Source organism: Microtus pennsylvanicus, chromosome 13, assembly GCF_037038515.1.
Source record: "Microtus pennsylvanicus isolate mMicPen1 chromosome 13, mMicPen1.hap1, whole genome shotgun sequence".
In the NCBI taxonomy this organism is placed as follows: Eukaryota; Metazoa; Chordata; class Mammalia; order Rodentia; family Cricetidae; genus Microtus; species Microtus pennsylvanicus.
The window spans coordinates 71,413,907-71,440,526 of NC_134591.1; the positions used below are offsets into that span (position 1 = coordinate 71,413,907).

Below are 26,620 nucleotides of genomic sequence, written 5' to 3' on the forward strand. Positions count from 1 at the left end.
GGTCCAGAAAGACCTGACAACTGTGTCAGGTGACCTTGAACTTGACCCTGAAAGTGATGGAGGGCCTTTGTGGGACGTGTGGGGCAGAGAGGGCAGTAACGTACCATCACGTGTGTGTGTGTGTTCTAGAAGAGCACCTGGCAGTGGCTGTCGGGAAGGATATATCACACACCTCCAGTGGGGCTTTTTACCCAATGAGAAAGGATGGCTCTGGGAGGAGCAGGGCCCGAGGAGGGAAGGAGCTGGATGGAGCTGGATGGAGCCGGCTTTCCGAAACACTCAGGTCTGCTGTGGTGTTTTATTTCTCTGGTGTGCTGGAGTGGAAGTTTGCCTTTAATCCTTCTCTGACAAGTTAAGTCAGCCCCTTGTCATTTAAACCCAGCAGGGCGTGAGTCGGGCAGAGACACTGAAAACCACACTTAGGGCTTAATATAGCTCAGTTTTCCACCAGCTCAGAGGCCCCGCAGCAGCTCAGGCCAGGGCTCCCACCTCCAAAGGAGAGCTATGCAAACTTCGCCACGCAAACCTCACCTTGAGGGTGCCCTGGCTCTCTAGCCCGGGTCTTCCGAGACAAGAAGAAAAAGCAGGGGCTGCCGGCAAGGTGGAAAGGAAGCAACAGCCTCTACTCTCCACCTGGGAGTAACCTTCAGTTTTACAGGAAAGATCCTGAGGCGCAGAGAGGAAGTGGTTGGCCCAAGGCCACACAGCAGGGTACTCTGTGCCAGGTGCTGGCTCTTTTCTCGAGGATGCGGTGGGTAAAAATGAGGACGCGTCCCAGACAAGCTCAGCCATCACCCTGTTGGCCTTGGAGTCTCTAGACTGCAGTCTTCTCTCACCATCCAATAAGAAAGCCTGTTGTTTGTGAAGTCCACGTGTGGGCCAATAGAACATGCTGATATTTGTGAGTCCATGCCAGCGGTTGGCTCTTCCTCTTGGCCGCTTGGGAGCCAAGAGCTCTTATCAGGCCCGAATGGGGTAGGGAAAAGATCTTGTTGCCGGTATCGGGAACTTGATCTTAATCCCCAGGAACAGAAGGATTTTTTTTTTCCTGGTCAAAAATTCCTCTCCTGGTGCCAGAAAGGCAGTGATGAACTGCCAACATCAAGCTGTCCCTTCTTTCTTTCTTATCTCCCTCCCCAGGCCCGGAGCAGCGGCCGTGTGCAAACCCCAGGCTGATGGAGCTGGGGCTCTGGCAGCGGCTCTTCCCTCCCGTGCTGATTATGGCACCCGCCCCTCCCTGTCTTGGTCCCTGGGAAACTCACGAAGAGCGGCTCTCACAGCCTTACAGATCCCACCTCGCCCATGTACATCCTGAGTTTAGACTTCACTGACCCACACTGCAGATTTCGTGTTCACTAACCACCCACCCAGTCACACGGTACTGGGATTCCTGCGCTGTGTGTGTGTGTGTGTGTGTGTGTGCGTGGCGGGGCGTAATTAGGAACCTTTGAGGATCTTCAATCTCTTGGTCCCACAAAATTGTGCAACACACGCTAGGGAGATAGCTTAGTGAGCACACTGTTTGCTTACACACACACACACACACACACACACACACGGGGCACACCCTTGCGGGGAACACCCACACATGGGGAACACAAGGGCTCAGCTGGCATACTCTAACGAATGCCATCACCATGACAGGAGGTTAACAGTCACAGGATTGGGTTTCTGATGGAGGCATGCATTCTGCCACTTGCCCTCTTGGATATGGCCTTGCTCCTGTTGCCATATGAGGCAACAAGAAGGGCTCCTCCAGATCTGGCCCCATAGCCTTGGGCTTTCCAGCCTCCAAAACCATGAGTCTAACAAACAGTTGTTTATCAGAAACCCAGGGCTTGGTTTCTCAATGACAAGGGTTCATCAGAATATGGTTCTAAAGACATAAAAGTGGAAGAGATGAGCCAGGCAAAGAACAAAAAAAGACAAGGGACCTTATGATTGTATCACCTCTCAACATCACTGCATTAGGGGTTAGTTATCAACTACATGAACCTTGGGGCCCTCAGTTAGCACCCCTAGGCTTGTCTTGGCACAGAACTCCTTCTGCAGTGACAACTCCATCACCATGTCTTAGAGGTACTTCAACTTAACGTGACCAGCTCAATTCTTGGCATTTATCCCTCCAACCTTCTCTCTGTCCTCCCTGTCTCAGTAGACAGCAACCATGACTCTCATACAGCTGCCCAAACCCGTAGCCATGAGCCATATTGAAGTCCCCCATTCACCATCTGTGGCACAGGTCAGCAAGCTCCAGCCCTACCACAAATCATAGGCAGAAGTTCAAGGTCAAACTCCTATGGTGGTCACAACCTCAAGGCGACACCCTGGTGGGTCCCATGCTTCCCCTTGGCCAAAATTCATAGGATGAACTTGCTTGTCCATCAGCATCGTGGTCCTCACCCAGTCTGTCACCTCTGACATCAGTGACCTCCGGGGTGACCTCTCTGCTGCTTCTCTTACTGCTCCATTCTATGTTACACTAGCAGAGATTGATGAAGCAAGCCAGCTGCTGGTTGCTTTTGCTTAAAATTTTCTGTGATGGGCTGGTGAGATGGCCAAGTGGACAAAGGCTCTTGCTGTCAAGGCTGAAGACCTGAGTCCAATTCCCAGGATCCGCATGATGGAAGGAGAGGACCAACTCCCACAGGTTATCCTCTGACCTCCACAGGAGTATCACAGCATGCATGTGCCTACACACACACACTCACAGGTACAAACATAAAAAAAAAAATTAGAGCCTTTAGCGTGTCCTTGTGGTCAGAAACCACCTGGAGACTTAGCTCTCTGGAGCACAGGCTGGACATTAACTGTCCCTGCCTTTCTCCCCCAAGCTTGTTTCCCGTTCTCTGACAGCCCAGTACAGGCCCTCGACTTGTGTGCCTCACTTCCCTGGAATATTCTGCCTCCTTCCCTAGGCATAGGGATTTCCTCACTCCCCTGGCAATCTCAGTTTCCTGGAGGGTCTATTCTTGATCACAAATTCCTGTCCACCCCACAGATGATTTTAATCATATATGCCAGACTCTTTGATGCCTAGAATCCTTGCTGGTGTAACTTTTAAACTTGTCCTTTAGGGAGCTGCATGAGTGAGGAACTATGGTTCCACATCATGGTGCACCCTCAGTGCCTAGAACCATCCCGACTCCAGTGCCATACCCCATGGCGAGTGAATGTCAATTACACAAGCAGATTAGGTATCCCTTCCAAAACATTTGATCCCCACCAGAATCATTTGTCCACTCAAGGGTACCACACTCAGCTGAGGAACTGGTTACAAAAATATATAGCTGTCCTGGCTTCAGCATGGAGTCTCAGATCCACAGGTTGGCTTCACCTTGGGCAACTGCTTCCAGGAATGAGGACCTTTGAGCTCACAGCAGCATCACACAGGGACAAAAGGTGGTGTCGTTGTGACTGTGTGGAATGAGCCTGGAGATGGTGGTCTTGCCTAAACCCTATCCACTCTTATTCTAAAATTACCTTATCTGGACTTCTTAGGTCACCAGGAAACATGGTGGAACAATGGCTACCATTTATAGAATAGATACCACGGTGAGTCTAGGATCAAGCATACCTATCTATGTCTAAGAGTGCACGGGGTTTCTCAAACATGCACCACCAAGTTCAAGTCCCAGAACTTACTCTTTCTTTGTCTCTGTTGCCTTTCTGGCCTCCAAGCTCTGTACTTTCCCTCTTGTCCATAAGTGGAGGAGAATGCAGGGCCAGGTGATATCATTTGTATCTCAGAACAAACACACCCCAGCCGCCAGCATCCACAGCATCCACAAGTGAGAAGGTGAGATGAGAGGATGCAGAAAGGGGCCAGAGAGATGGAGAGATGGCTCAGCAGTTAAAGCTCTTGCTGCTTTTGCAGGGGGATGGGTTTCATTTCTAGTACTACCTGTAACTCCAGTTCTGAAGCATGTGATGCCCTCTGGCCTCCTTGGGCACCTGCAGATGTGTGGTTTACATAAACTCACAGAGATGAGCATACATACACATAGCAAATATATAAATAAATCCTAAAAGAAAAAAGGCTGCAGAAAGCAGAGCTTTATAGCCACGTGTCCATCTCCTTCCCCCTCCATCTCCTTCTGTGGCATTCTTTCCATGGCCTTGTAACCTGTGCTCAGAGCAGATCTTGGGAATAAACAGTGCAGGAAGAAGGCAAAACAAAGATGCGATGATAAAAACCGCCATGAAAGGTTAAATTCCCATGATTCCCCGTGGTTGCTTAATGGATTTCTATGATATAAACAGACCTTTGGCTTTGCCTGCTGGGCAGGCGACCCCCAACTAAATGAGTTTAGACAGGATTTCCTAATAAGAAATGTGCCTGGTGCTCACATTCCACCAAGAGTCTGCAGAGACCTGCATGTCTCCAGACAGACAGGTGCTAGTCTCTGCGGACACGTGTGCTGTGCGCTCAAGGTAGGAGACTACATGGATGGTCTATGAATGTGTGTGTGTGTGTGTGTGTGTGTGTGAGAGAGAGAGAGAGAGAGAGAGAGAGAGAGAGAGAGAGAGAGAGAGAAAGACAGACAGACAGACAGGTGCTAGTCTCTGTGGACACATGTGTGCGTTCAAGGCAAGAGACTGCACAAATGGTCTGTGAATGTGTGTGTGTGTGTATGTGTGTGTGTGAGAGAGAGAGACAGACAGACAGAGACAAAGACACACACACACACACACACAGAGAGAGAGAGAGAGAGAGAGAGAGAGAGAGAGAGAGAGAGAGAGAGCAAGCATGCACACATACATGTGCACATTCATGTGCATAAATGTGGGCACGTGCCTATAGAGTCAAGCTCAAGTGTTGACCTTGGCCTTTTATCTTCTTTGAGATGGAGTCTTTTGTGGCTTTCTTCTGCCTCTTCTGGGCTAACTGGCCCTCAAGCATCTGGAGATCCCTTTGATTCTGTCTACCATCTCCCCATTGGAGCTCTGGAATTACAGACGCTCATGCTATTACACCTGGCTTAACTGGGTTCTGGGGATTTAAACTTAGGACTTCACACTCGCATTGCAAACTCTTTTGCCCACAGATCACCTCCCCAGAGTCCAGCCTCTGTTAATTTAACCAGCATTACCAAGGTGACTTTGTAGTAGCTGCCAGAATCTCAGGAACAAGATACATCTTTTACGCCTGAGGTGCTCAGAGGAGGGTGTGTCTAGAATTTTCTGGAGAAGTCGGAGGATGCAATAGGACCCAAACCCCAATATTTTGAATATCCCTGGTTTCCTCACTTGAAAAACAGAACTCAGTATTATTTGCCTCGCAGTGACAACATGAAATTGAAGTGTAAAGCCCTTGACCCTGTGCCCAGTTCCCAGGAGTGGCTCAATGTCATCCACTCCGGTTAGCACTGATCCTATTTCTAAACACAACCCCAGGGACAGGAAGGACAAAATGAACTTCATTGCGTAATTCTCATCTAGAACAAGTTCTTTCTTGGGCCCTCAGGTAGGAGGGCTCTTAGATGGCCAGCTCTTACTGGCCGTGTATGGAGTTGCACCTTTACACGGTTAGCTGCTGTAGGTTGCTGAGAAAATACGAAGAACCATGTGCTAGGGCTTGCAGATGATACTGGGGAACTCCAGTCTAGGAGATGAATCCATACAATAGTGGAAAAGTCCCAGGGAGATGAGAAGGATGCAAGCCTTCCTTAGGTCACAGGACAGACACCGCACTACCGGAGACCTCCGGGGCCTGACCATTTCCTTGACCTCTCTATGTTTTCAAATGTATTTGAAGAGGGATAACCAGTTCCTTCCTCCCACCCTCCCTCACCACAAACACACATGCTATAATGATGATAGGTCACAAGATCAATACAACTCACTTTGCTGGAACTCACTGTGGCGTGAGTTTGCCAGGAAGTGACTGCGTGAAGAGCCAGCGCCATGCCTTTGACAGGCAAGCACAGTATATTCTAGAGATTCCAGTGGGGAGGAGATCTGAATGTCAGAGGCATTCTGGGTTCCAACAGACCCACACAGAGACAGGAATGTTCTATTTTTGTTCCGTTGCAATCTGATGCCACCGGCTCTGTGTGGCAAGTGCTGGAAATGGCTCGTCTGGGTGAACGGGGGGGGGGGGCATTTTGCTCTTTAGTTTAAATCAGAACAGCCATGTGTGACCGGTGTCAGCCAGACGGATGATGCAGATTGGCATGGGGGAGGGATTGGGGGACATACTGACCACTTTTACTCTCAAGACTATCTGGTAGTTTTGGCATTTTCACCAAGCTGGCCTGAGTTCCATCCCGTTCCATCCCTATTAGCGAGACCTCAGGCAAGCTACTTCTCCATCACTTTTCTTCCTTCTAGGCTTCCCAGATGTCTAGCCAGAGGTTAGAGAGTATTACTGACTCCTAAGTCTCCCCCAAAGAATCAATCTAATCTATCCTCTATGCTTTGGAAAGTCTCTCTCTCTCTCTCTCTCTCTCTCTCTCTCTCTCTCTCTCTCTCTCTCTCTCTCTCTCTCTCTGTGTGTGTGTGTGTGTGCCCATGCACTCATGTGCATGTGCATGTGTCTGTGTGGTGCTAGGTATTGAACCCAGAACCTTGCACATGCTAGGCAAGTGCTCTACCACTGAGCTACTCACTCAGGCTTCTATGCCTTGGGGAAACTGATGATCTATTGCGCAGATGCTTTTCTAGAGCCCAGCAGAGCGGCAAGACTTAACATACTTACTGGACTGCTCAGTTCCATTGGGCTGAGCGAGCAGGGCAGTGATGGCTCATCACAATGCCCCTGCTTTTCCCTTCTGAAGGGATTGGAGGCCTGGGCCTGGCTGGGCCTGTGGGATCTATTCATAGCTTTCTAAGCCAGGCTCTGTAAACTCATTCAGGAGTTGGGGGAGGCAGGAGGAGGGAAGTCACAGGGGCCTGGAAACAAAAGGCACTAGGCAGTTTGCTGTTTGTAGCTAGGCTTCTGGAGTGGGGGCAAGATGGAGGCAGGCTAAGGGGGCTGGTCCTGTCGGGGGGGATGTTCATTGGAGAAGGAGACTGGGACTTTCTTTGCTGCCTCTCTCATGCCCCCTGGAAACCCAGCCCAGCCCCAGGGCCTGGAGCCTCCACCTAGGTAGGTCAGTTCTTATCTCTCTCTCTCTCTCTTCAGCTGTCTCTGTGAGAAAAGAAGAAGGCCAGAACGGCAGCACTCGAAGGGGAGAAAAAGCTGGCAACACGGAGCATCTTTCCTGGAATTTCCTTCTGCCCCAGCCTCCATCCTCCCCATCAGAGGCAGAGCATGTGGGCTCTTCTGGTCCCCAGGAGAGCAACCAGACAGCTGAGCCACCACCCTGTCCAGCTCCAGAATTAAAAGGGCCCCTGGCATTTGGCTCCAGTGGGTAATTTGCATATGATTTGCATACATCTGCATCCTCCCATGCCAGAGAAACTTCAGTCAAAGGATGTGAAATGAAATAAGATAAATTAGTACACTCTACCATAGCCCCATACATGGGGCCTGACACCCACTGGAAATATAACCAATTCTTTAAGCAGTCAATCAGTCAATGCAGGGAGTAGGCTGGGCTGGGCAGAAGTAAGGTGGAAGCCTCCATCCAGCCTGGAGACTCAAGTTATACTATGCCTCAAGTTTATGGAGTCACAGGGACACTTCTGTGCTTAGGCCCAGCCTGGCCTGTGTTGTCTCTCCTCTGGAAGTTGTCTCTGCTGGAAAACTGTCATCTCCGCTAGCATGCCGACTGCTGGGGAAGGACATGGAAGGCTATGGGGCCCCTGGACTCTTCCAAGCCCCAACTCTACCCCGCCTACCAGAGACCATTCCTATTGGTCCATAATGCCTTTATTCTCTCCTCTCTGATTCTACCCCGGGGTAAAGGCGGATGAGATGTGACCTCAGTGTCAGCCAGCAGCTGGGGCTATTCTCTCTTGGGTCCTTGGTGTTTACCGTCTGTGACAGTCAAGCAACCCCCATAGCCTGTGACTCTACAGAAGACAATACACACAAGGCTAGGCTCTTGCGGGTCTGGGCCAGTTGGTCTCCCTCTCCGAGGACTGGGGACCATGGGTCCAAGTATGCAGCTCACTCTTGTAGGGCACGGATGGAAGTGCCTTGGAGCTGGTTCCAAGCAGAAGGGGCTATGATGCTGAGATGGGGACGGGCTTGGGTTCAGAAGAGCGTGGGCAGAGTCAACAACACTCATCAGCAAACGATAAACCGTAGACATTCAGAAATTCAAGATGGACGGCAAGGAAGGCACTGAGCAAGACACGTAAATGATAGGGGGAGGTGGCGGAGAGCAGCCTGGGTGGGACATTGAGGTACCCAGGACTTCTTCTTCCTCTCACCCCTCACCCCAAGTTTCCAAGCTCTATGTGTGAATGCCAGACAGAGTAGCCAAGGATGCTCCTGAACATCTGGTCCTCCTGCCTCCCCATCACAGTGCTGGGACTACAGGTATGCATTGCACCAGGTTTTACACAGCGTTGCGGTTCTAAACCAAGGCTCCCTAGGTGCCAGGAAAGCACTTACCCACTGAGCTACATTCCCACCCTTTGCAGAGTAGTTTCTATCAGGCATCTTTAACTGAGGCGGGAGTCCACTTCACCCACACTCTATTTCCATGTGGCCCACGAACAAAGCATGGTTTTTTACTTTTTTTTTTTAACTGTTTGATAAAAGGGAAGAAGGTATTTTTGGGACACGGGGAAAATCATACAAAATTCAACTTGCTGGCTTCCATGCACAGCAGGTTTGGGGATATGGTGTGCCCTTCCGCTCACACATTGTCCCCAAACAGTATGGAGGAGCTGTGACTCACACTCTATGGTTGGCAGAAAGGAACACATTTACAGTCTTGGCCTTAACCAGGAAATGATGCCCAGGCTTAGATCCCAGGAAAGGAATCGTCGGGGCATCTCTGGTTACGGTCTCACCGACCAGCCTCCAAGCCTGCCAACCCAGCTCCTGCTCCTTTAGGAGATACCAGGTTGGGATACCCCATTCAGACCCACAGAGATTCATTCCACCAAGACCCAAAGCTGTTCTTCTCACCGTCACCATTGGCACCTGGGTGTAGTGATATTTCATTGTATTTTAATAAATAAAGCTTGCCTGAAGGTCAGAGAGTAAAAGAGCCCCACCGATCAGCCTTACAGACCAGGCAGTGGTGGCACACACCTTTAATCCCAGTAGTCACACTAGCTTGCCATAGAAACAGGGAGGTGGTGGTGCACACCTTTAATCCCAGCCCTGGAGAGGATTATAAACCAGGAGGAGACAGCTCTCAGACACAGTCTCATTCTGAGGATTTCTGGAGGCAGGATCGCCGTTTCAGACTGAGGCAGAGGTAAGAGCCAGTTGCTGGCTGTTTTGCTTTTCTGACTCTCAAGTTGAATCTCAATATCTGTCTCTGGGTTTTTATTAATCATGCTACACCTGGGTACCTGGGTGACTTCTGTACATCTTGAGCCACTTCCTTCCTCAGGTGTAGGTAGCTAGTGCCAGGCACCAGGCTGGGTCTCATGCAATAAGTTGCAGTGGCAGAAAATATCTGACATGTACTGTGCGTTTTGGTTGCTTAAGACAGACTCTCACTATGAGCTCAGGCTTGCCCTAAAACCAGCAAATCTCCTGCTTCAGCCTCCTGAGCTGTCTGTGCATCACCCCGCTCGACTGAAAGGCATCTCGAAAGAAGGAAGCTTTCCTGTCCTCTCTCTCTGAAAACATGACCAAAGCACTCTGCTGAGGAGCAGATGAGTATTGTCCCCAGCTACACGCCGTCCCTGGGGCTTGCACTTCTCAGTAACTTCTCTGGGGCACTGATGGAGTGCTTATCAAAATACACAGAGAAAATTAAAGAAACAAAGAGAGCCAAGGGCAGTTTAGGAATGTCCAGAACTGAGGATGCAACCTTGCCTGTCGACTCTGTCACAGTCCTAGTTCATAGAGACAGCATAGGGAATGGCCACTTACCCGGTACCACACGATCTCGCGCATGCGGCCGTCTGTCTTGAAGTTGCACTTCAGGGTCACTGCATCCCCAGCCACCACAGGAGGAAGGGGCTCAATGTTCACTGTCAGGTAGCCTGCGGAGGGAAGGGGAGAGGGATGAAACAGGCAAGCATAACGGGGAACTTAGCAACTCAGGACCACCGCCTACACCGAGCTACACCCCCAAGCTTCAAAGGGTTTAGTAGGCAGACCACTCCCCTCCTGACAACCCTTAGCAACTCCCTTTCAGCAACCAAACACATGCAGCCCTTCCAGCCTGGACTGTCTTTAGATGCTTGCAGTAAAGGCAGCCTATGCTAGAATGAACTTTGAAGGGAATACCCTATGCTACATCTATGTTTATGCATGACTGGCCGTGCATATGATTAGAATCATAGGCATTATAGGAAAGGACATTCATGTGAATGAAGGTGCCATAGTCTAAGCCTGTAAATCAAAACAGAAAACTCCCCTCACCCCTCCCCAACACTCAGCTCCCTCCTTTTCCTGAACCCTCAGAAGGAGAAGGGGTGGGCCTCCTTCTTCGGGAATGACTCACTCAGAGCCCTGCTCTCTTGACTTGCACTTTCACGCAAGTGAAAATTTCTGAATAAAGTCCCTTTCTATTTTTGGTATTTATATGCAATTCTTCAGTTCTTTGAGTAAGACACCGAGAACCTAACAATACATAGTTGGGATGATGACCGCTATCCTGTAACAGGAAAGTGAGGAGAGCCGCTGAATGGAGGGCTGGGCCTCCCATGCAGAGGTCACCACTCAGTCACTACAGGAAGGGGGACAGAGTTGATCTCATGATCACTCCCTCTTGCTGGCATGTCCTTTCTGTCACTTCCTTGGCTCCCATAGATCCCTCTTACTGAAGAATTTTCTCCACAGGTCAGCCTTCTATACACAAGATCCACAGCGGGCCAGCCAGATGGTTCAGAGGTAAAAGCACCCATTGGGCAAGCTTGACAGCCCGAGTCCAATCCCCAGAAGCCACAACTGACAGAGAGAACAGACACCTGAAAGCTGTTCTCTGACCTCCATACACAACATAGCACACACGTATGTACAGAAACCACACACACACACATACACACAAACTACACACACACATAAACTACACACACCCACACACACAAACTACACATACACACACATACACGCCCCCACACAAACTACACACACACACAAACTATACACACACACACACACACAAACTACACACACACATACACACACACGAACTATACACACCCCCACACACAAACCACACCCACACACAAACTACATACACACATCCCCACATAAACTACACATACAAACACACATACATACACACACACAGGTTGACACAAAAACCACAACTCTGATTTCAAATGGGACAAGAGACAATTCATCTGAAGCCAAATATGGGTGACCATGGCCTGCGAACACAGATTTAGGTTACCCTAAATTCCATGTTCCAACACAGAAGCAGTTTCATGAAGTTTTTAAAGTAACAGAATAAAGGAGAGTCATGAGTCAAGGCACTTTCCAGACACTCTGGTGGAGACATCAGAGGGACTTACAGCAGAGGGGAACCTCTGTGTGGGGGGGGCAGATGCCCTCTGGCAGTCATTTGAGCTCTTTGGTTGGGGGAAGCTCATGAGGTGCTAAGTTAACGCGTTTTCCAAAGGTTTCACTTGATATTTGGTCAGACACAGAAGCAGAAAAAGGGCAGGGAATAAGTGGGGGCTAGACACCCCTAGGGAAGTTGTAATCAGGCTTTGAACCTGCAACATCCCCACCTCTCCACCTTGTTGAAGGTTTAATTTCTTTCTGGAATCCTTTGTTGAGACAAATAAGAAATGAACATTTAAGACCTTCTGAGACCAAAGGAAAAGGCTGGGGTCCAACAAGCTGGGAATAGTGACATGCCTGGCTGATGATTGCCTGGGGCTCTAGTCACTGTGACTAAACACCTGGTGGAAGCGACATGAGGGAGGAAAGGTTCGCTTTTTGGCTCCTGGACTGAGAGAGAGGGTGTAGTCCCTCTAAGCAGAGTGGTGGGGAGGAAGGAGGACCTGGGGTCCACTGAGGTGACAGGTTACAGCTGTCCCTTGACCCATGACACTGACCAGGAAGCAGAGGGCTCCAGCTGGAAGTGGGATGGGACTGTAACCTTGAAGAGCTCCCCTTCCGGTCACCCACTTCCTCCACTCAGGCCCTATCTCCTGAAGATTCCACAAACTCCCCGAAACAGCACCACCCACTGCCGACCGAGCATCAAACATGAGCCTGCATGAGATATTGGGTTTCTAGGGCCTACAGAAGAGGGACCACACTTACCCCAGGGTCTCCAAACCACTCTGCCGGGGGGCCCCTTCTGAGACCCCGCACAGGTCCCTGAGGCACGATGGGATCTGGTTCAGCCACCCCTGTTCTGGCTTCAGAGCCGCTTACTCCAAGGAACAGGCCCTGAGACACCACCCCTGGTCTCTTTAACACCCAGCAATTGTACTCCATCTGCCTAGACACTTAAGGGAGGGCAGGTCCCATGTTTGGTCTTGGGGGAGCCCACTACAAGCTGACTGTTTGGGGAGGAGTTTTGGGTATCTATAATCACTTCAGTAGCCACATCTTGGGAGTACTGCTGCCTCGACACCCCCACGCAGTCCTCCGTGAGACCTCCAGCACATGCCTCTGCCTCCCCACCTCCAACTCAGAGGGCCGCGTGCTCACTTCAGCTTGGTCGGGACTTCATTCTGGGGCCTGACCGCTCAGGCTCGTTTGATGGGCTTCCCACTGCTGATGTCTGCCTATTGATTGACTAGATCAATCCAGTCCAATCGCCTTAATGAGAAAAGCAGCCAGGATGGGCTGGGATTTCAATTGTGCAGGCGACCTGAGCGGATCAAGCCCCAGGGGCCTGACCCCTGCATGTAGCTTAATGGTTCCAACACTCGGAGAGGCAAAAACAAGAGCGGACCTCAGAGATCAATGTGGAAGTGGGAGTCAAATCGGACCTGCTTGGCTACAACTCCAGAGCGGGGGGTTGAAGGCAGGGGCTCACTCTGGGACTCTCGCTAATGTAAGCTGAAGTCAGGTTCACGGAGAGTCCCTGAGGCCATGGGGTCCAAGGAAATAGCCACCATACCACTGCAAGGCCGATCTCTGAGTTGTCTTACAACACGGTTGTTCCCGTGTGGCCTGAACAAGAAGTGGGCCAGAATCTGAGAAACAGAGCAGTACAGATGGGCCCATGTCCTCTGAAACATACAGAGAAGAGAAGAAAAAAAAACCATCACACATGCTTGCCACTCAGGATCACATAGAGGTGGGGTCAGGGAGGCTCTGAGGGGGACAGGGAGGCTGGACACCGCGTATGTAATCCAGGTCCCAAACTGTGGCCAACAAGGAGGCCTCCTTCAGCCGAAAAGACTGCAAGCAACTGGGGTGCTCTTGGGCAAGCCAAACCTGTGTGACACGGTAAATATGGCATGTACCAGGCACTAGCTAAATGTGCCACACACACCCAGCATGGCGATTCTCAAGAAGAGTACCCCCTCCAACGCCTTACAGAAGAACAGAGAGGTACTGTCCATGGAGGGCTGAGCCAGCCCCTTGGAGTCAGGACAGGGGGGACCTAGACACCAAGGTCTCAGCACGGAGGAGATTAATTACCCAGGAGGGACAAGCAAGGGGATGGGGTTGGGGCTGCCTCTGGATCAGACAAAGACAGACAACAGGTGTTTTTGCCGGAGCAAAACTTGTTTTTAAGGAGCAAAGAGGGGAAGTCTGTGTTAGAATGAGTTGGTAAGCCCTGATTGGACAGGGTAGCCAGTGTAGCCAAATAATGAATTCTGGTTGCTGGACCTTAGTGTTTTGATAGTTGGACCCTGGTGACCAGTCTCAGGAATGAGTCAGTGGTCAAATAAGGGAACAGACCTTGCATGAGTGAGTGGATATAGAGCATGGGCAGTTGGCCAGGGAGGACCACCGTTTGTTGCTGAGACAGGAGAAAGGTTGTGGGTGGGGGTGGAATGAGCGTGGTTGCACATCTGGAGGTGGGGTTGAAGTGTGAGCAACACCAGCAAATGCTGTCAGAAGCCACGGGGATCCCCGGGTACGACAGAGACCAGCCTCTTGCCTGGGTGCGACATACAACTGCGACAGGGGAGGTGCTGTATTAGAAGGACACACTGGCACGTGGCTCTCATGGATGACTGGGAGTCTCTAGAGATGGAGCTCTGACTCCAGCTACATCTGAGAAATGAATGGCCAAGTAAATAACGACACCTGTTTCTCCTCGATGGGATGGCTATGGGGTTTGTGACAGTTGGAAGTGATTGTTAACTTGACCGAATCTAGAGTCACCTGGGAGATGGTTTCTGGGTGTGTCGGTGGGGATAATCTTAATTATGTTAATTGAAGTGGTAAGACCCACCCACTGTGGGTGGTACCATTCCCTAGGCAGGGGATTCTGGGCTGTAGAAGAGCAGAAAAATCTAGCTAAGTGCTAGCATGCATGCATTCCTTGTTTTCTTCTGACGAGAGATCAATGTGACCAGCTGCTACAAGCTCCTGCTGCCTCGACCTCCCCACTCGGATGGACAGGAAGCTGGAATAAGTAAAATCCTTTTCCCTTAAGCTCTTTTTCTCACACAGAGCAGCAGGATGAGAAACTAAGACAGGCTGGCCCGCTGACAGCAGCATCTCCCTCCGTCACGGGGCTGATGTTCTAGCAGACAAAGCCATCATTGATTATCAATGGAAAGCCATCAGAAAGTGATATGTGTGGGGAGGAAGGATCTATCAGGGCAATGCCAAGGAGAGGAATGGGGGAGAGCCCTTCAGAACAGGACTTCCCAGCAAGCTTCTCTCGAGAAGGCTGAAATAATGGAACATGTGAGCCAAGTAGGTATCTCGGGGAGAGCATGTGAGACAGGGCAGAAGCACAGCAGAGGTGTGTGGGTGGACTCCAGGCTTGGCCCATGGTAGGAAATCCTAGCAAACAGCTTACACACTGGAGCGAGTCTCCGGCAGAGCTTCAGTGAAGCTAGGGTAGAATAGAGTAGACTATGGCAAGTGAGAGGCAGAAGGTAAGGGACATGCGTAGCACAAATCTAATTGGTATTAATAATAAAAACCCAGAGCCAGATATAGGGGTTAATGCTGAAGGTCAGAGAGGCATAGCGACCAGTCACTAGAGAGTTCTTTTACCTCTACTGATGCTCAGACCAAAGGGGCGATCCTGTCCTCAGATTGCACTGAGCTCTTGTCTCTTCCCTCCTTCTATTCCTCTCTCCACCCAGCCATATCATTACTGTCTGCACCTCCCTAGTGCTGGGATTAAAGGCATGGGATCCCAAGTGCTGGGATCACCTTTGTGTGAGCTTTCTCTTTTAGACAGATTCGATCTTGTGTAGCCCAGGGTGGCCTTGAACTAACAAAGATCCCTCTGCCTCTGTCTCACAAGTCCTGTGATTAAAGGTGTGTGCCACCGCTCTCTGGTCTCTCGTGGCTTAGCTTTGCACTCTGATCTTCAGGCAAGCTTTATTTGTTAAAACACAAACAAAATATCACTACAGACATGCCTTCTTCTGGTCCGGTATCATAAGGGCCAGTGGCTTATCGGTGCTGTGTCTCCTCAAGTCCAGGTACACTGGGTGCTGAGGGTGTTGGACTTTACACTCTAAGGAAGGCAGACCCCCTATGCAGAACTCTTTCGAATTTGCCCAGCATCTTGGTTCTCCTGTTACCATTAGCTGGGTCAGCAATATGAACATTGTAGGTAGCCACAACAAAACTGCACTAGCGTGTGACTGTCTGCCTGCCTCTCTTTCTGGTCATCCCCAGGGCACTGCAACAGAAAGATGAGGGCTGATTTCCCAGTTTTCTTAGTGGCGCATGCCTCTGTCTACACAGGCTGTGCTCTTCAGAACTGGGAAGCACTTTGTTCCATGATACGTGGATGACAATGGCAGGGTAGAATTTGAACCCAGGTCTAACTGACTTTCTAAAGCCAATATCTACCCCCCCCAACCCTTTGCCACCACCTAGAGCAGAGTCACGGGACTTAACCAGGTCCACCAAGACTATCCACCCCCCAATTTGCAGGTTCCTCGGTTGCTAGGGGATCATCGTTGGAAGCCGACCTCAGACTGGCACACAGCTAGTGCAGGGCCAGGCCAAGCATCATTTCTTACCACTCCACAGTGGCCTGGCAGGACATGGGACCTCTGTGGGACTGTTTCCTCCCATGGGATAAGGATAAAGGTCCACTGAGTTCAAAAGAGCAAAGACGGGTGTGAGCCTCACTCTCCCCAGTGACCACCCGTGTGGAAAGTGAAATCAACCCTTCTGGCCTCTGAGCTCTGACCTCTTATCCCTCTTGGTGAATCCCAGGAAGGAAAGACAGAGGCAAACATCTGGGCAATAGTGTAAAAGAAGATGATGCAGTGGGGCTCAAATGGTCATTCATGCCTTGAGATCTGCATCTATGGGCCTCGCTGAACCCCCATCCTGACCTGGGCTGGATGGGGTGGGGCAGAGGCAGCTGAGCAGGTGGGGTAGGGACCTGGACTCATCTGCCAGCCCAGGGCATCGAGGACAGAGAGGAGAGTGCAGGGATCTGTATCTGGTCCTAGCTTTGCTGCTGGACCAGCTCTGGGGACCTCGGGCATGTGCCCACTGACTCCAGGTTTCCTCATCCGCCAAACCAGGGATTTTTAGAGCCTTTCTGCTCTGCAGAATTCTTCCTCAGATGCCAGCTCAGCCTGATCTGGTCTGGATGCAGAGGCCTGGCTGGAGCACATAGCCACCTTTCTTCCCACACACCCCACATCACTGGTCTGACAAGTGTTTCCACCAATTACTCAGACACCAGTGGTAGATGGAATCTGTGATGGTGAGCATTAAATTCCCTGTCAATCAACCCCAATGCCTGAGTCCCGCTAAGCACAGCATCAGGTGGACTGGGAGCAGAGCTGCCTGCATCCTAACTAAGTAGTTCTTTACTGAACACAGCCATTGCTTTCCCCTGACAGTGACATAGACAGAATAGGTGAAGATACATTTAGTGCTGCTGGTAGTAGTGCATACCTTTATTGCCAGTACTTGGGAGAAAAGAAGCAGGTGTATCTCTGTGAGTTCAAGGCCAGCCTGATCTACACAAGGACTATGGAGAGATATCCTGTCTCAAAAAAAAAAAAAATACAAAACCCAAAAGATACACCTCCCCCCCACCTCAGTAGGAGATGATATGACTATAACCTCCTTGGAAGCCTAGAGGCATTGTGGAGTCACTCTCTTGAGTGCCAGGCTCAAGGCTGTGACCAGACTTGGTTTAAACCTGACTTCACATGGGATGAGTCAGCAAGGGAGCCAAGCAAGGCCAACTTTAGCTTGATCCTTGTCTGTCCTGGTTGGTGCAGGACCGAGGATAAGGGGCTTTGCAGGAGAAACCTGAAGAGACTTTTGAAAACTGTCGAGTTGCTTATCCCAGCTACAGCTTCACCTGGTCCATGAGTGAGTGACCCCGGATAAATTACTACAAGCTCACTTTCTACAAGTCAGGCATGCTGGCTCATGCTTGGTGGAGGGAAAAGGAGGATCTGAAGTTCAAGGTCATCTGTAGTACTTGGTGAGTTCAAGGCCAGCCTGGGTTAAACCAGGCCCCATCTCAAACAACACAAACTGACCATGGAGTCGTTTCTGTCTTCCATCACCCATACTTGGAGATCTCACAAGAACAAAAGAGTCTTTCTCTTTGACTGTTCCATAGTGAATGAGGACAAAGGTCCTAGGGGCCCCACCAGAAGCACCTTGCCCCTATAAGTCAGGACTGCTGCTGTCCTCAAGTGTCCTCCAACCTGCCTCTGATCATGTCTTCTGGGCCAGGTCTGTGACAGCTGAGCATACAGGGACTTCTCATGGCTGCAGACTGAGGACTCCTTTCCACGGAGATCAGCCCTGCATGGTAAGTGCCCATCCAACAGTCTCTCCTCTTCAGGATGCTGCACAACATGGCTATAGGGTCAGCAGGAAGTGCAGGGCAGAGAAGAAGCTAGGGAACAGGCAGTGGGACTCACTTACAGCATCCCAGGAAAAACTTTCAGCATGACAGCCTGGGGTCAGGGAGCGGTGGTGACTGCTTGAGGGGTATGACAGGTCAGCAGACACAGGGTGACAGGTGACGCTACCTTGGGGTCCCTAATGCTACCCTGTAGCTCCCAGCTACCTTGATCTCAGCCATAGTCCAGCTTCTCCAGGTAGCTCTTGCTACTGAGCTCCTCACTCCACACGCTATCTCGTGCCCATGCCAGGAGCCTCTGCCCAGAGAGATGCAGTCATCCCCTGTGCCTACCCCTGGCAACAGAAGACACAGCATGACTTAACACATGGCTTGGATGCCTTCTACGCCCCCAAAGGACAAGGTTCCAAGTAATGGGGTACTTCCCCTGTTTCTCAAGCACCTACTTATTCCTAGCACACTGCCTTTCTCTTATCCAATGAGACAGCAAGGCCTGGATAAGACATACAGAATCCAACAGCCTCATCCCTCCATTGCCACCTTCCTGGATCTGGCACCACAACCCACTGACTACTCTACTATAGCACCTGTTGGTCCCCTGGCACCAACTCTGCACCTGCCTACTACTCCAGCTTTAACCCCCTCACCCTCCGCTTGTTCTGTGCCCCTTACTCACAAGAAGCACCGCTGATGTTTGAGCCCACTCAGCATGCTCCCACCTCAGGGTCTTTGCCCATGACACCTCCACTTGCCAGAGTCATGTGACCTTCCACACACAGCCCCGTGCCTCAGTTTTCAGCCATGCATGCACCTTCTCTTTAGAGAGGTCTTTCCATTGACATCATTGTGTATGGAATCTCATCCTGTCATTCTCTAACGCTTGACTCTTATCCGTTTCTCCAAAACATACATCCATGCCTGTCTCCATTTACTTGCTCATCATGTTAGCATCACCGTCACTCCCATGGCTATCTTCAGCTCTTCTCCCTCATTCCTAACATCATCTCTTCTGATGTCTTCAAGCTCACTGGTCTCTCCTTGTCATCTCTATTCTCTCCATCTCCAGGATCTCTTATACTATATTTCTTTGAGGAAGGGAGTCTAGGGTTTTTACTTGGGAGCTGGAGAAAGTTCTCTGAGCATTTAAGAGTACACACTGTTTTTGTAGAGGATCTCAATTTCATTCCCAGCACCCATGCTAAGCAGCTTACAACCACCTGAACTCCAGTTCCATGGGGTCCGATGACCTTTTCTGGTCTCCAGGAACACCTGCACTCATGTGTGTGTGCACAAATACACATGTCTGCTTGTGTGCACATGCACGCATGTGCACACACACATACACGTCTAAAACAAAAAATCTTTATAGTTTTCATTTGGTTCTTTGTTTCTTTGCTTAGTGTTTTAAAAGAAAATGCTTGTTTTAAACTCCCAAATCACTTGTCTCAGCATTTTTAAAAATCAGTACCCACAATCAGCAACTTTCTCATCATTATGACCAAATGCTTGCCCAAAGCAACTTTAGGGAGGGTTTCTTTAAATTCACAGTGTGAGGGTGTACCCCATCATGGCAGGGCAGGCATGGGCACTGGAACTCCAGGCAGGTGGTTATAGTGTATCCACATTAGTATATTAACCCTTTTCTGATGCTGAGATACAGTGTATCTATGGTTACTGTATTAGCCCTTTCCTGATGCTGTGATACAGTGTATCTACAGTTAGTGTATCAGTTCTTTTCTGATGCTGTGATACAGTGTATCCATATTGGTGTATTAGCCCTTTTCTGATGCTGTGATACAGTGTATCCACATTAGTATATTAGCCCTTTTCTGATTCTGTGATACAATGTATCTACAGTTAGTGTATCAGTTCTTTTCTGATGCTGTGATACAGTGTATCCACATTAGTATATTAGTCCTTTCCTGATGCTGTGATACAGTGTATCCACATTAGTATATTAGCCCTTTTCTGATGCTATGATACAATGTATCCACATTAGTATATTAGCCCTTTTCTGATTCTGTGATACAATGTATCTACAGTTAGTGTATCAGTCCTTTCCTGATGCTGTGATACAGTGTATCCACATTAGTATATTAGCCCTTTTCTATGCTGTGATACAGTGTATCCACATTAGTATATTAGCCCTTTTCTATGCTGTGATACAGTGTATCCACATTAGTATATTAGCCCTTTTCTATGCTGTGATACAGTGTATCCACATTAGTATATTAGTCCTTTTCTATGCTGTGATACAGTGTATCCACATTAGTATATTAGCCCTTTTCTGATGCTATGATACAGTGTATCCACATTAGTATATTAGCCCTTTTCTGATGCTATGATACAATGTATCCACATTAGTATATTAGCCCTTTTCTGATGCTATGATACAGTGTATCCACATTAGTATATTAGCCCTTTTCTGATGCTGTGATACAGTGTATCCACATTAGTATATTAGCCCTTTTCTGATGCTATGATACAATGTATCCACATTAGTATATTAGCCCTTTTCTGATGCTATGATACAATGTATCCACATTAGTATATTAGCCCTTTTCTATGCTGTGATACAGTGTATCCACATTAGTATATTAGCCCTTTTCTGATGCTGTGATACAGTGTATCCACATTAGTATATTAGCCCTTTTCTGATGCTATGATACAATGTATCCACATTAGTATATTAGCCCTTTTCTGATGCTGTGATACAGTGTATCCACATTAGTATATTAGCCCTTTTCTGATGCTATGATACAATGTATCCACATTAGTATATTAGCCCTTTTCTGATGCTATGATACAATGTATCCACATTAGTATATTAGCCCTTTTCTGATGCTGTGATACAATGTATCCACATTAGTATATTAGCCCTTTTCTGATGCTATGATACAATGTATCCACATTAGTGTATTAGTCCTTTTCTATGCTGTGATACAATGTATCCACAGTTAGTGTATCAGTCCTTTTCTGATGCTGTGATGAAACACCAGGACAACTTTTAGACAAATGAGTGTATTTGGGTTTAGGGTCCAGAGGATAAGAGTTCATCATGGCCAGGAAGCATGGCAGCAAATGGCAGGCATGGTGCTGGAGCAGGACACTGAGAGCTCACATCTTGAACCACAAGCATGAAGCAGAGAGAACAAACTGGAATTGGCTCCAGCCTTAAACTCTCAAAAGCCATCCCAAGTGACATGCTTCCCTCAGCAAGGCCACACCTCCTAAATCTCTCCCAACAAGGCCACCAACTGAGGACCAAAGAAGCCTATGGGAGGACATTCTTAAACCACTAAATTCAGGAAGCAGAAAGCAGGAAGTGAGACTGAGCTATCAACTCCAATACTTGTCCTTAGAAATTTACTTCCTCCAGTCAGACTCCACCTCCCTTCCACAACCTTCCTAAACAGCACCACCAGCTGGTGCCAGTATCCTGTGGAGACACTCACATCCAAACATGAGCCGATGGGGACACTCACATCCAACACATGAGCCTGTGGGACACTCACATTCAGTAAGTGAGCCCGTGGGATACTCACATCCAACATACAAGCCTGTGGGACATGCATCTAAACAGCAGCAGTCTGCTTCTGCTCATTGCTGCCGCAGAATCCCATGAAGCCATTTCTAGACCAATGACTTTGGTCTTATGAGTGCCAGTCACCTAAACCATCACTCTTTGACTCCAAGCAAGTCAGCAGAGAAAGAAACGCAGCCTGAGCTGTCTGTTCCTCCACCTCAGGACAGGGACTGTGTCTGCCAGCAGATGAAGGGATCTTGGTGGGCAGGGACTCTATCCACTCTGTTCTGGGTCATCTGCTGAATGACGCAGATGGTTCAGAGATGATCTATTCTTCGGGGAGCCAGCATGGAGTATACTGTGACTCAAAGTAAGAGGACATGTGGACTGGGGGTTGTTGCGCTTCCACCTGCTGGATTCAAGGCTGGTGGGGCATGGACCATGGGAATCAGGGACACATCAATTCCCGATGCCCCTTCCCCTGATGAGGTCTGGGATTTATCTCCACATGGCAGTGAGAGAACTCCATGTATTACCACTCATGAGGAAATGAGGTCACCCCTATCTCATGAAGATAAATATTATATTGCAGAGCCACCGACAGCCTCCCTGGGTCCCTGTGCTGCGTAATTACTGTCGTAATAAATACTATTACAGGGAGCCAACTACTGCAAGCACACCTTACGGACAGGTACATGGGGTTCTGTGAAATATGCCCTTCCGGGTGGACTCACAAGTGCCCCCAACCACCGTCTCTGACTGCAAAAGAAAAGAGAGCCACCCAGAACAGAAAGCTACCCATTCATTAGTATCGGGAGGGCTGGATCAAAACTGCCTCTCATGCGCTCTCTGCCCCATTCTACCTCTGTTTGGGAACATCATTCCTCCGGATCCTGCAATGCAGATTTCTGTTCTGTAACCTGCAGATTTGCTAATCTCACTTACCTCCACCCCTGGTGCTTCAGATAGCTCTAAAATGCAAATACTGATGCCCTGTTTCTGCTTAATATCATTCAATTTCCCCGCCCCATTGCCTTCCAATTCAGGATCAAGTTCAGAATCTGTCAAGGCCAACTGGGCCCCTGATGAGCTCCCCTCTCCCAGCCCCTCCAACTCAATCAGTCTCACATCCTGCATTCGCTATCCTGAAACCCCCCCAGGAGTCCTCCCAAGCCTCCGCCTCTACCCTGTTCTCCTTCCTCCTGTGGGGTTTCCTTCTCTGAGCTCAGCTAAATGGGTCCAGTCATGAATATCGCGGTTGGTTCAGCACTATGCTCTCCCTGCCTGGTTTACACCAGACTGATACTCCCTTTTAGGAACTCGGAGTGGCTCACTTGGCATCTCCACAGAAGCCTGCCGGAATGCCACCGGATATTCCATGGGACTCTCCATCCTCAGACATGGCCAGCTTTCTGGGTGACATGGACATGTAGTGGCTGCACCAGTACGATGTTGAAGGACACCTTCCAATCACACACACACACACACACACACACACACACACACACACACACACAGAGTGTGCATGTGCCCTCATGATCTGTATGGCTGGGAACAGCTCTTAAACTGTCAGGGCTCCATACCCAAGTCCTTGATCTAGAGATGAAGCAATGGCCCCAGAAAGGCTCAGCTAAAGCACCTGCCTCATCCTCCACCCATCCGCAGCCCCTCTGCCTTTTTCATCCCGAGACTCGGCCACCTTGAGTTATTTAGCCCTCCCTAAACACAACAGGCTTCCAGCAGTGAACAGATCTCTGTATCTGCCATTTATTCTGCCTGGGAAAACATTTTTTCCATCTCAATCACTTCACACTTTACCATGCCTTCAGGTCGTGGCAAAGACACGATTTGCCCTAGAGTTCCCTGACTCATGCCTCATCTTCATCCTGGGCAGAGCCTCTTAAATCTGGGTCAAGAGCCTTCCCACTGCATGATCCCAAAGCACAGCACAGTGACATCCTTTCCAGCCAGTCACCCTGCCTCCCACAGTCGACTATGGGCCTTCTCAAGGTCAAGTGCATCTCCCCATTATTACGTCATCATGCTTTGCAGCTACTGGCTAACTCAAGACAAATTGTATGGCCAGGACACAGTGGTACACATATGTAAACACAGCTCTCTGGAGGTGGAGCCAGAAAGGTGGTGAGTTCAAGGCCAGCCTGAACTACATAATGATAATCTATTTCCAAGTAGATAAAACTACAGATGAAAAGTCGTTTTCCAGACATCCTTGCTGGCAGCCCCCTATGTCATTTTGTTAAGGTTTTTTTTTTCTTTTCTTTTCAATTCTTTTCGATTGCTCCTTCCCGTCCTGGTCAAACTCACTATGTAGCTGAAGTTGACCTTAAATGAGTCATGCTACTTCCTCCATCTTTCAAGTACTGATATTATACACTTGAACCATTAGACCTGGCTTATGCAGTCCTGGGACTCGAACTCAGGACTTTAGGCTTGCATGGCAAGCACTCTACCAGCTGAGCCACATCCCAGCTTTTTGGGCACTGTGTTTGCCACTGCTATCTTATTCTAGGTAAGAACATCCAGAGGAGAAGGCACACCTTATCCCACTAGACTCCTGGTCCCTGATGTCCCAGAAGAAGGTCAGGTCAGCTCTGGTCCCCTAGGAACCAAAGCACTTTCAGTCTTCTAGGAATGTGCTTGATGCTCTGGACCCTCAGTACCTCAGCCTCCTCGAGAGAGCCCCCTCCCTGTGATTGCCAGCCAGCTCATCAAGTACCCCACGTCAAAGGCAGTAGATGTTTGGAAGCCTGGGTGTATTAATGTATTATTCATGGTGTATGTATTATTTATCATTAGTTTGTTTATTTATTATTAATTTGTGCTTCATTATTGATAATGATGTGGTTATACTATTAATAAGGAGACCCTGGGGCTGTTCACAGACACCTGAGGCTCCTCCATTTCCCCACAGAAGCTAAAGTGAAGGATTTCCCTTCCCATTTTACAAAAGAGGAGACACTGAGGCTGGAGGGGGCAGGCCTTGCTCAGTGCACCCCCTGCCCCTGAGGTGTCTGTCAGGGAACATTATACCCGAGGGCTAGAGGTGCAGATGCCTACACACTGTATCTGCCACCCTTGGCTCTGTCCAGACCCTGTGGTCTTATGTCCATGCCAGGCTCTCTAAGCAGTGTCTGTGTTGGAATGCTCACACCTCTCTTGTATGTAATGCCTATTCTGTGGCACACATGCGTGTTCCTGACCCACACAGACTGTTATGTGCCTAAGTGTGCATGCACACACACACACACACACACACACACACACACACACACACGCATGCACCAGTATTCAGTCAGGAACACTTCCCCAGTGTTCCTTGCAATTTGGCTTGGCTGTATGAGCAATGCAACCACCAGGTCTGTGTCTGAGAACATGCAGTCCCACACAGTTCTCTCTTCATTGCCACATGGATGGAAAGGACTGGAAAGATGAGGAAAAGGGCGTGGCCACACAGTAGGGAAGGAGCCCAGGCATTTGTTTCACTTCCACTAACAGTGCACACAGCAGGTGTTCAGTAGCTTCGTGGTGGGAGGGAGGAGGAAATAAGAAAATTAGTAGACAGACAGATCTACTCTGTCCTGGTTCAGCTGTGATACAGGTGACCGGACTGGACTGGCCTTCATCTGCTGTGCTCAGACGACACAGGGTTATTCCTCTGGGCCTCAGTCATCTCAGCTGAGAACTGGGCCAATTGTGTTTATTTCTCAAAACCAGTGGTGAGGCTGAGAAGGAAGAGGATGGCATTCTGTATGTTGTTAGGGACTCTGGTGCCCAGAGAGGATGACCTTGAATTTGGGAATGAGACAAATCAGTGACAGCTTCTGACTCTTCCATGGGCTGACCATGCAGCCCTGGGTGAGTCATTGTGAGGATCCATGTTTCAGTTTCCACCTCTATCATATGCGGATGACTCTCTGTTTCTTACTGCTGGCAAGGAAGAGGCAGGAAGATAAACAAGCAAGCTTCCCAGGGCTGTGTGCCTGGATACAGGGACTCGGTCAAAACAACAGAGCTGGACTTCACAGCTGACCTGTGTCTCCGTTCTCCTTCTAGTTAAATGCTTTATGGATTGGCACGTGAAGACTCCAAGGAGGATAGATCCAGTCTCCTGGATATCTCAAGGGCCCATAGAAGTTACACGTTCCTCATTGGCTTCCCGCCTAGAGATTCCCAGAGCAGAGGCTATAGGTGATCTATCCTGCATCCTCAACTTTTGCTTGCATCCTTTCCCTTCCTCTGCATCCTCTCCTTTCCCTGTATCCTCTCCCTTCTTCTACATCCTCCACCTTCCCCTGCATCCTCCACTTTCCCCTACATCCTCTCCATTTCCCTGCATCCTCCACCCTCACACAATCTTCCACCTTCCCCTGTATCCACTCTCTTCCCTGCATTCTCCACCCTCACACTTGCCCTCCATCCTCCACTTTCCCCTGCATCCTTCCCTTTCCCCTGTATCCTCTGCTTTTGCTTGCATCCCCTCCTTTCCCCTGCATCCACCATCCTCACTCACCCTCTACCTTCGCCTGCATCCTCTACCTTCCCCTGCATCCTCTGCTTTTGCTTGCATCCTGTCCCTTCCCCTTCATCTGCCACCCTCATATGCAACATTACAGGGACAAACTCATGAGCCACGGGGAGGCGTCTCCATCTTGGAATAATAAGTTATTACAGAATATCTTAAAAGAAAAATAGTTATTACTCAAGAAACACAGAATAAGCTAGGATATAAACTGGCCTTAATAAGTAAAATGAGGCAATTTAATGAAAAAAATTACAATTTAAAATAGGCCTCCATTAAATAATAATGCCTCATAAACACAGAAGTCCTTTAGCATATAAGAATTAATTGCCAGGGCTTGGGAGCTGAGGGCAATGGAAAAGGATCTTTCTTTAATGTTTTTGTCTTTTTTTTCCCCTCTCTCTCTTTCTCAAAAAAGCAACTGGCGTTGCATGGGATTACCTCATTCTTGCACCAAAGGCTTAGAAATTTGAAGAGTTTGCTTGGTGACAATTCTGTTTCCTTGACCCTGTTATTTTAAGATGTGCTCTGAAAGATGCAGTTTGTGCCTGTTCCAAATGAGCTCAT

General features: G+C 49.2%; 1 protein-coding gene across 1 annotated transcript in view; it reads right to left on the reverse strand.

Moving 5' to 3' along the window:
• Igsf21 (immunoglobin superfamily member 21) overlaps nucleotides 1-26,620 on the reverse strand; it is a 219,534-nt gene that overhangs the window by 116,580 nt on the left and 76,334 nt on the right. The window contains exon 2 of the mRNA XM_075946054.1: nucleotides 9,950-10,062. Within this exon, the coding sequence (XP_075802169.1) occupies nucleotides 9,950-10,062 (113 nt within the window). The remainder of the gene's footprint in view (nucleotides 1-9,949; nucleotides 10,063-26,620) is intronic.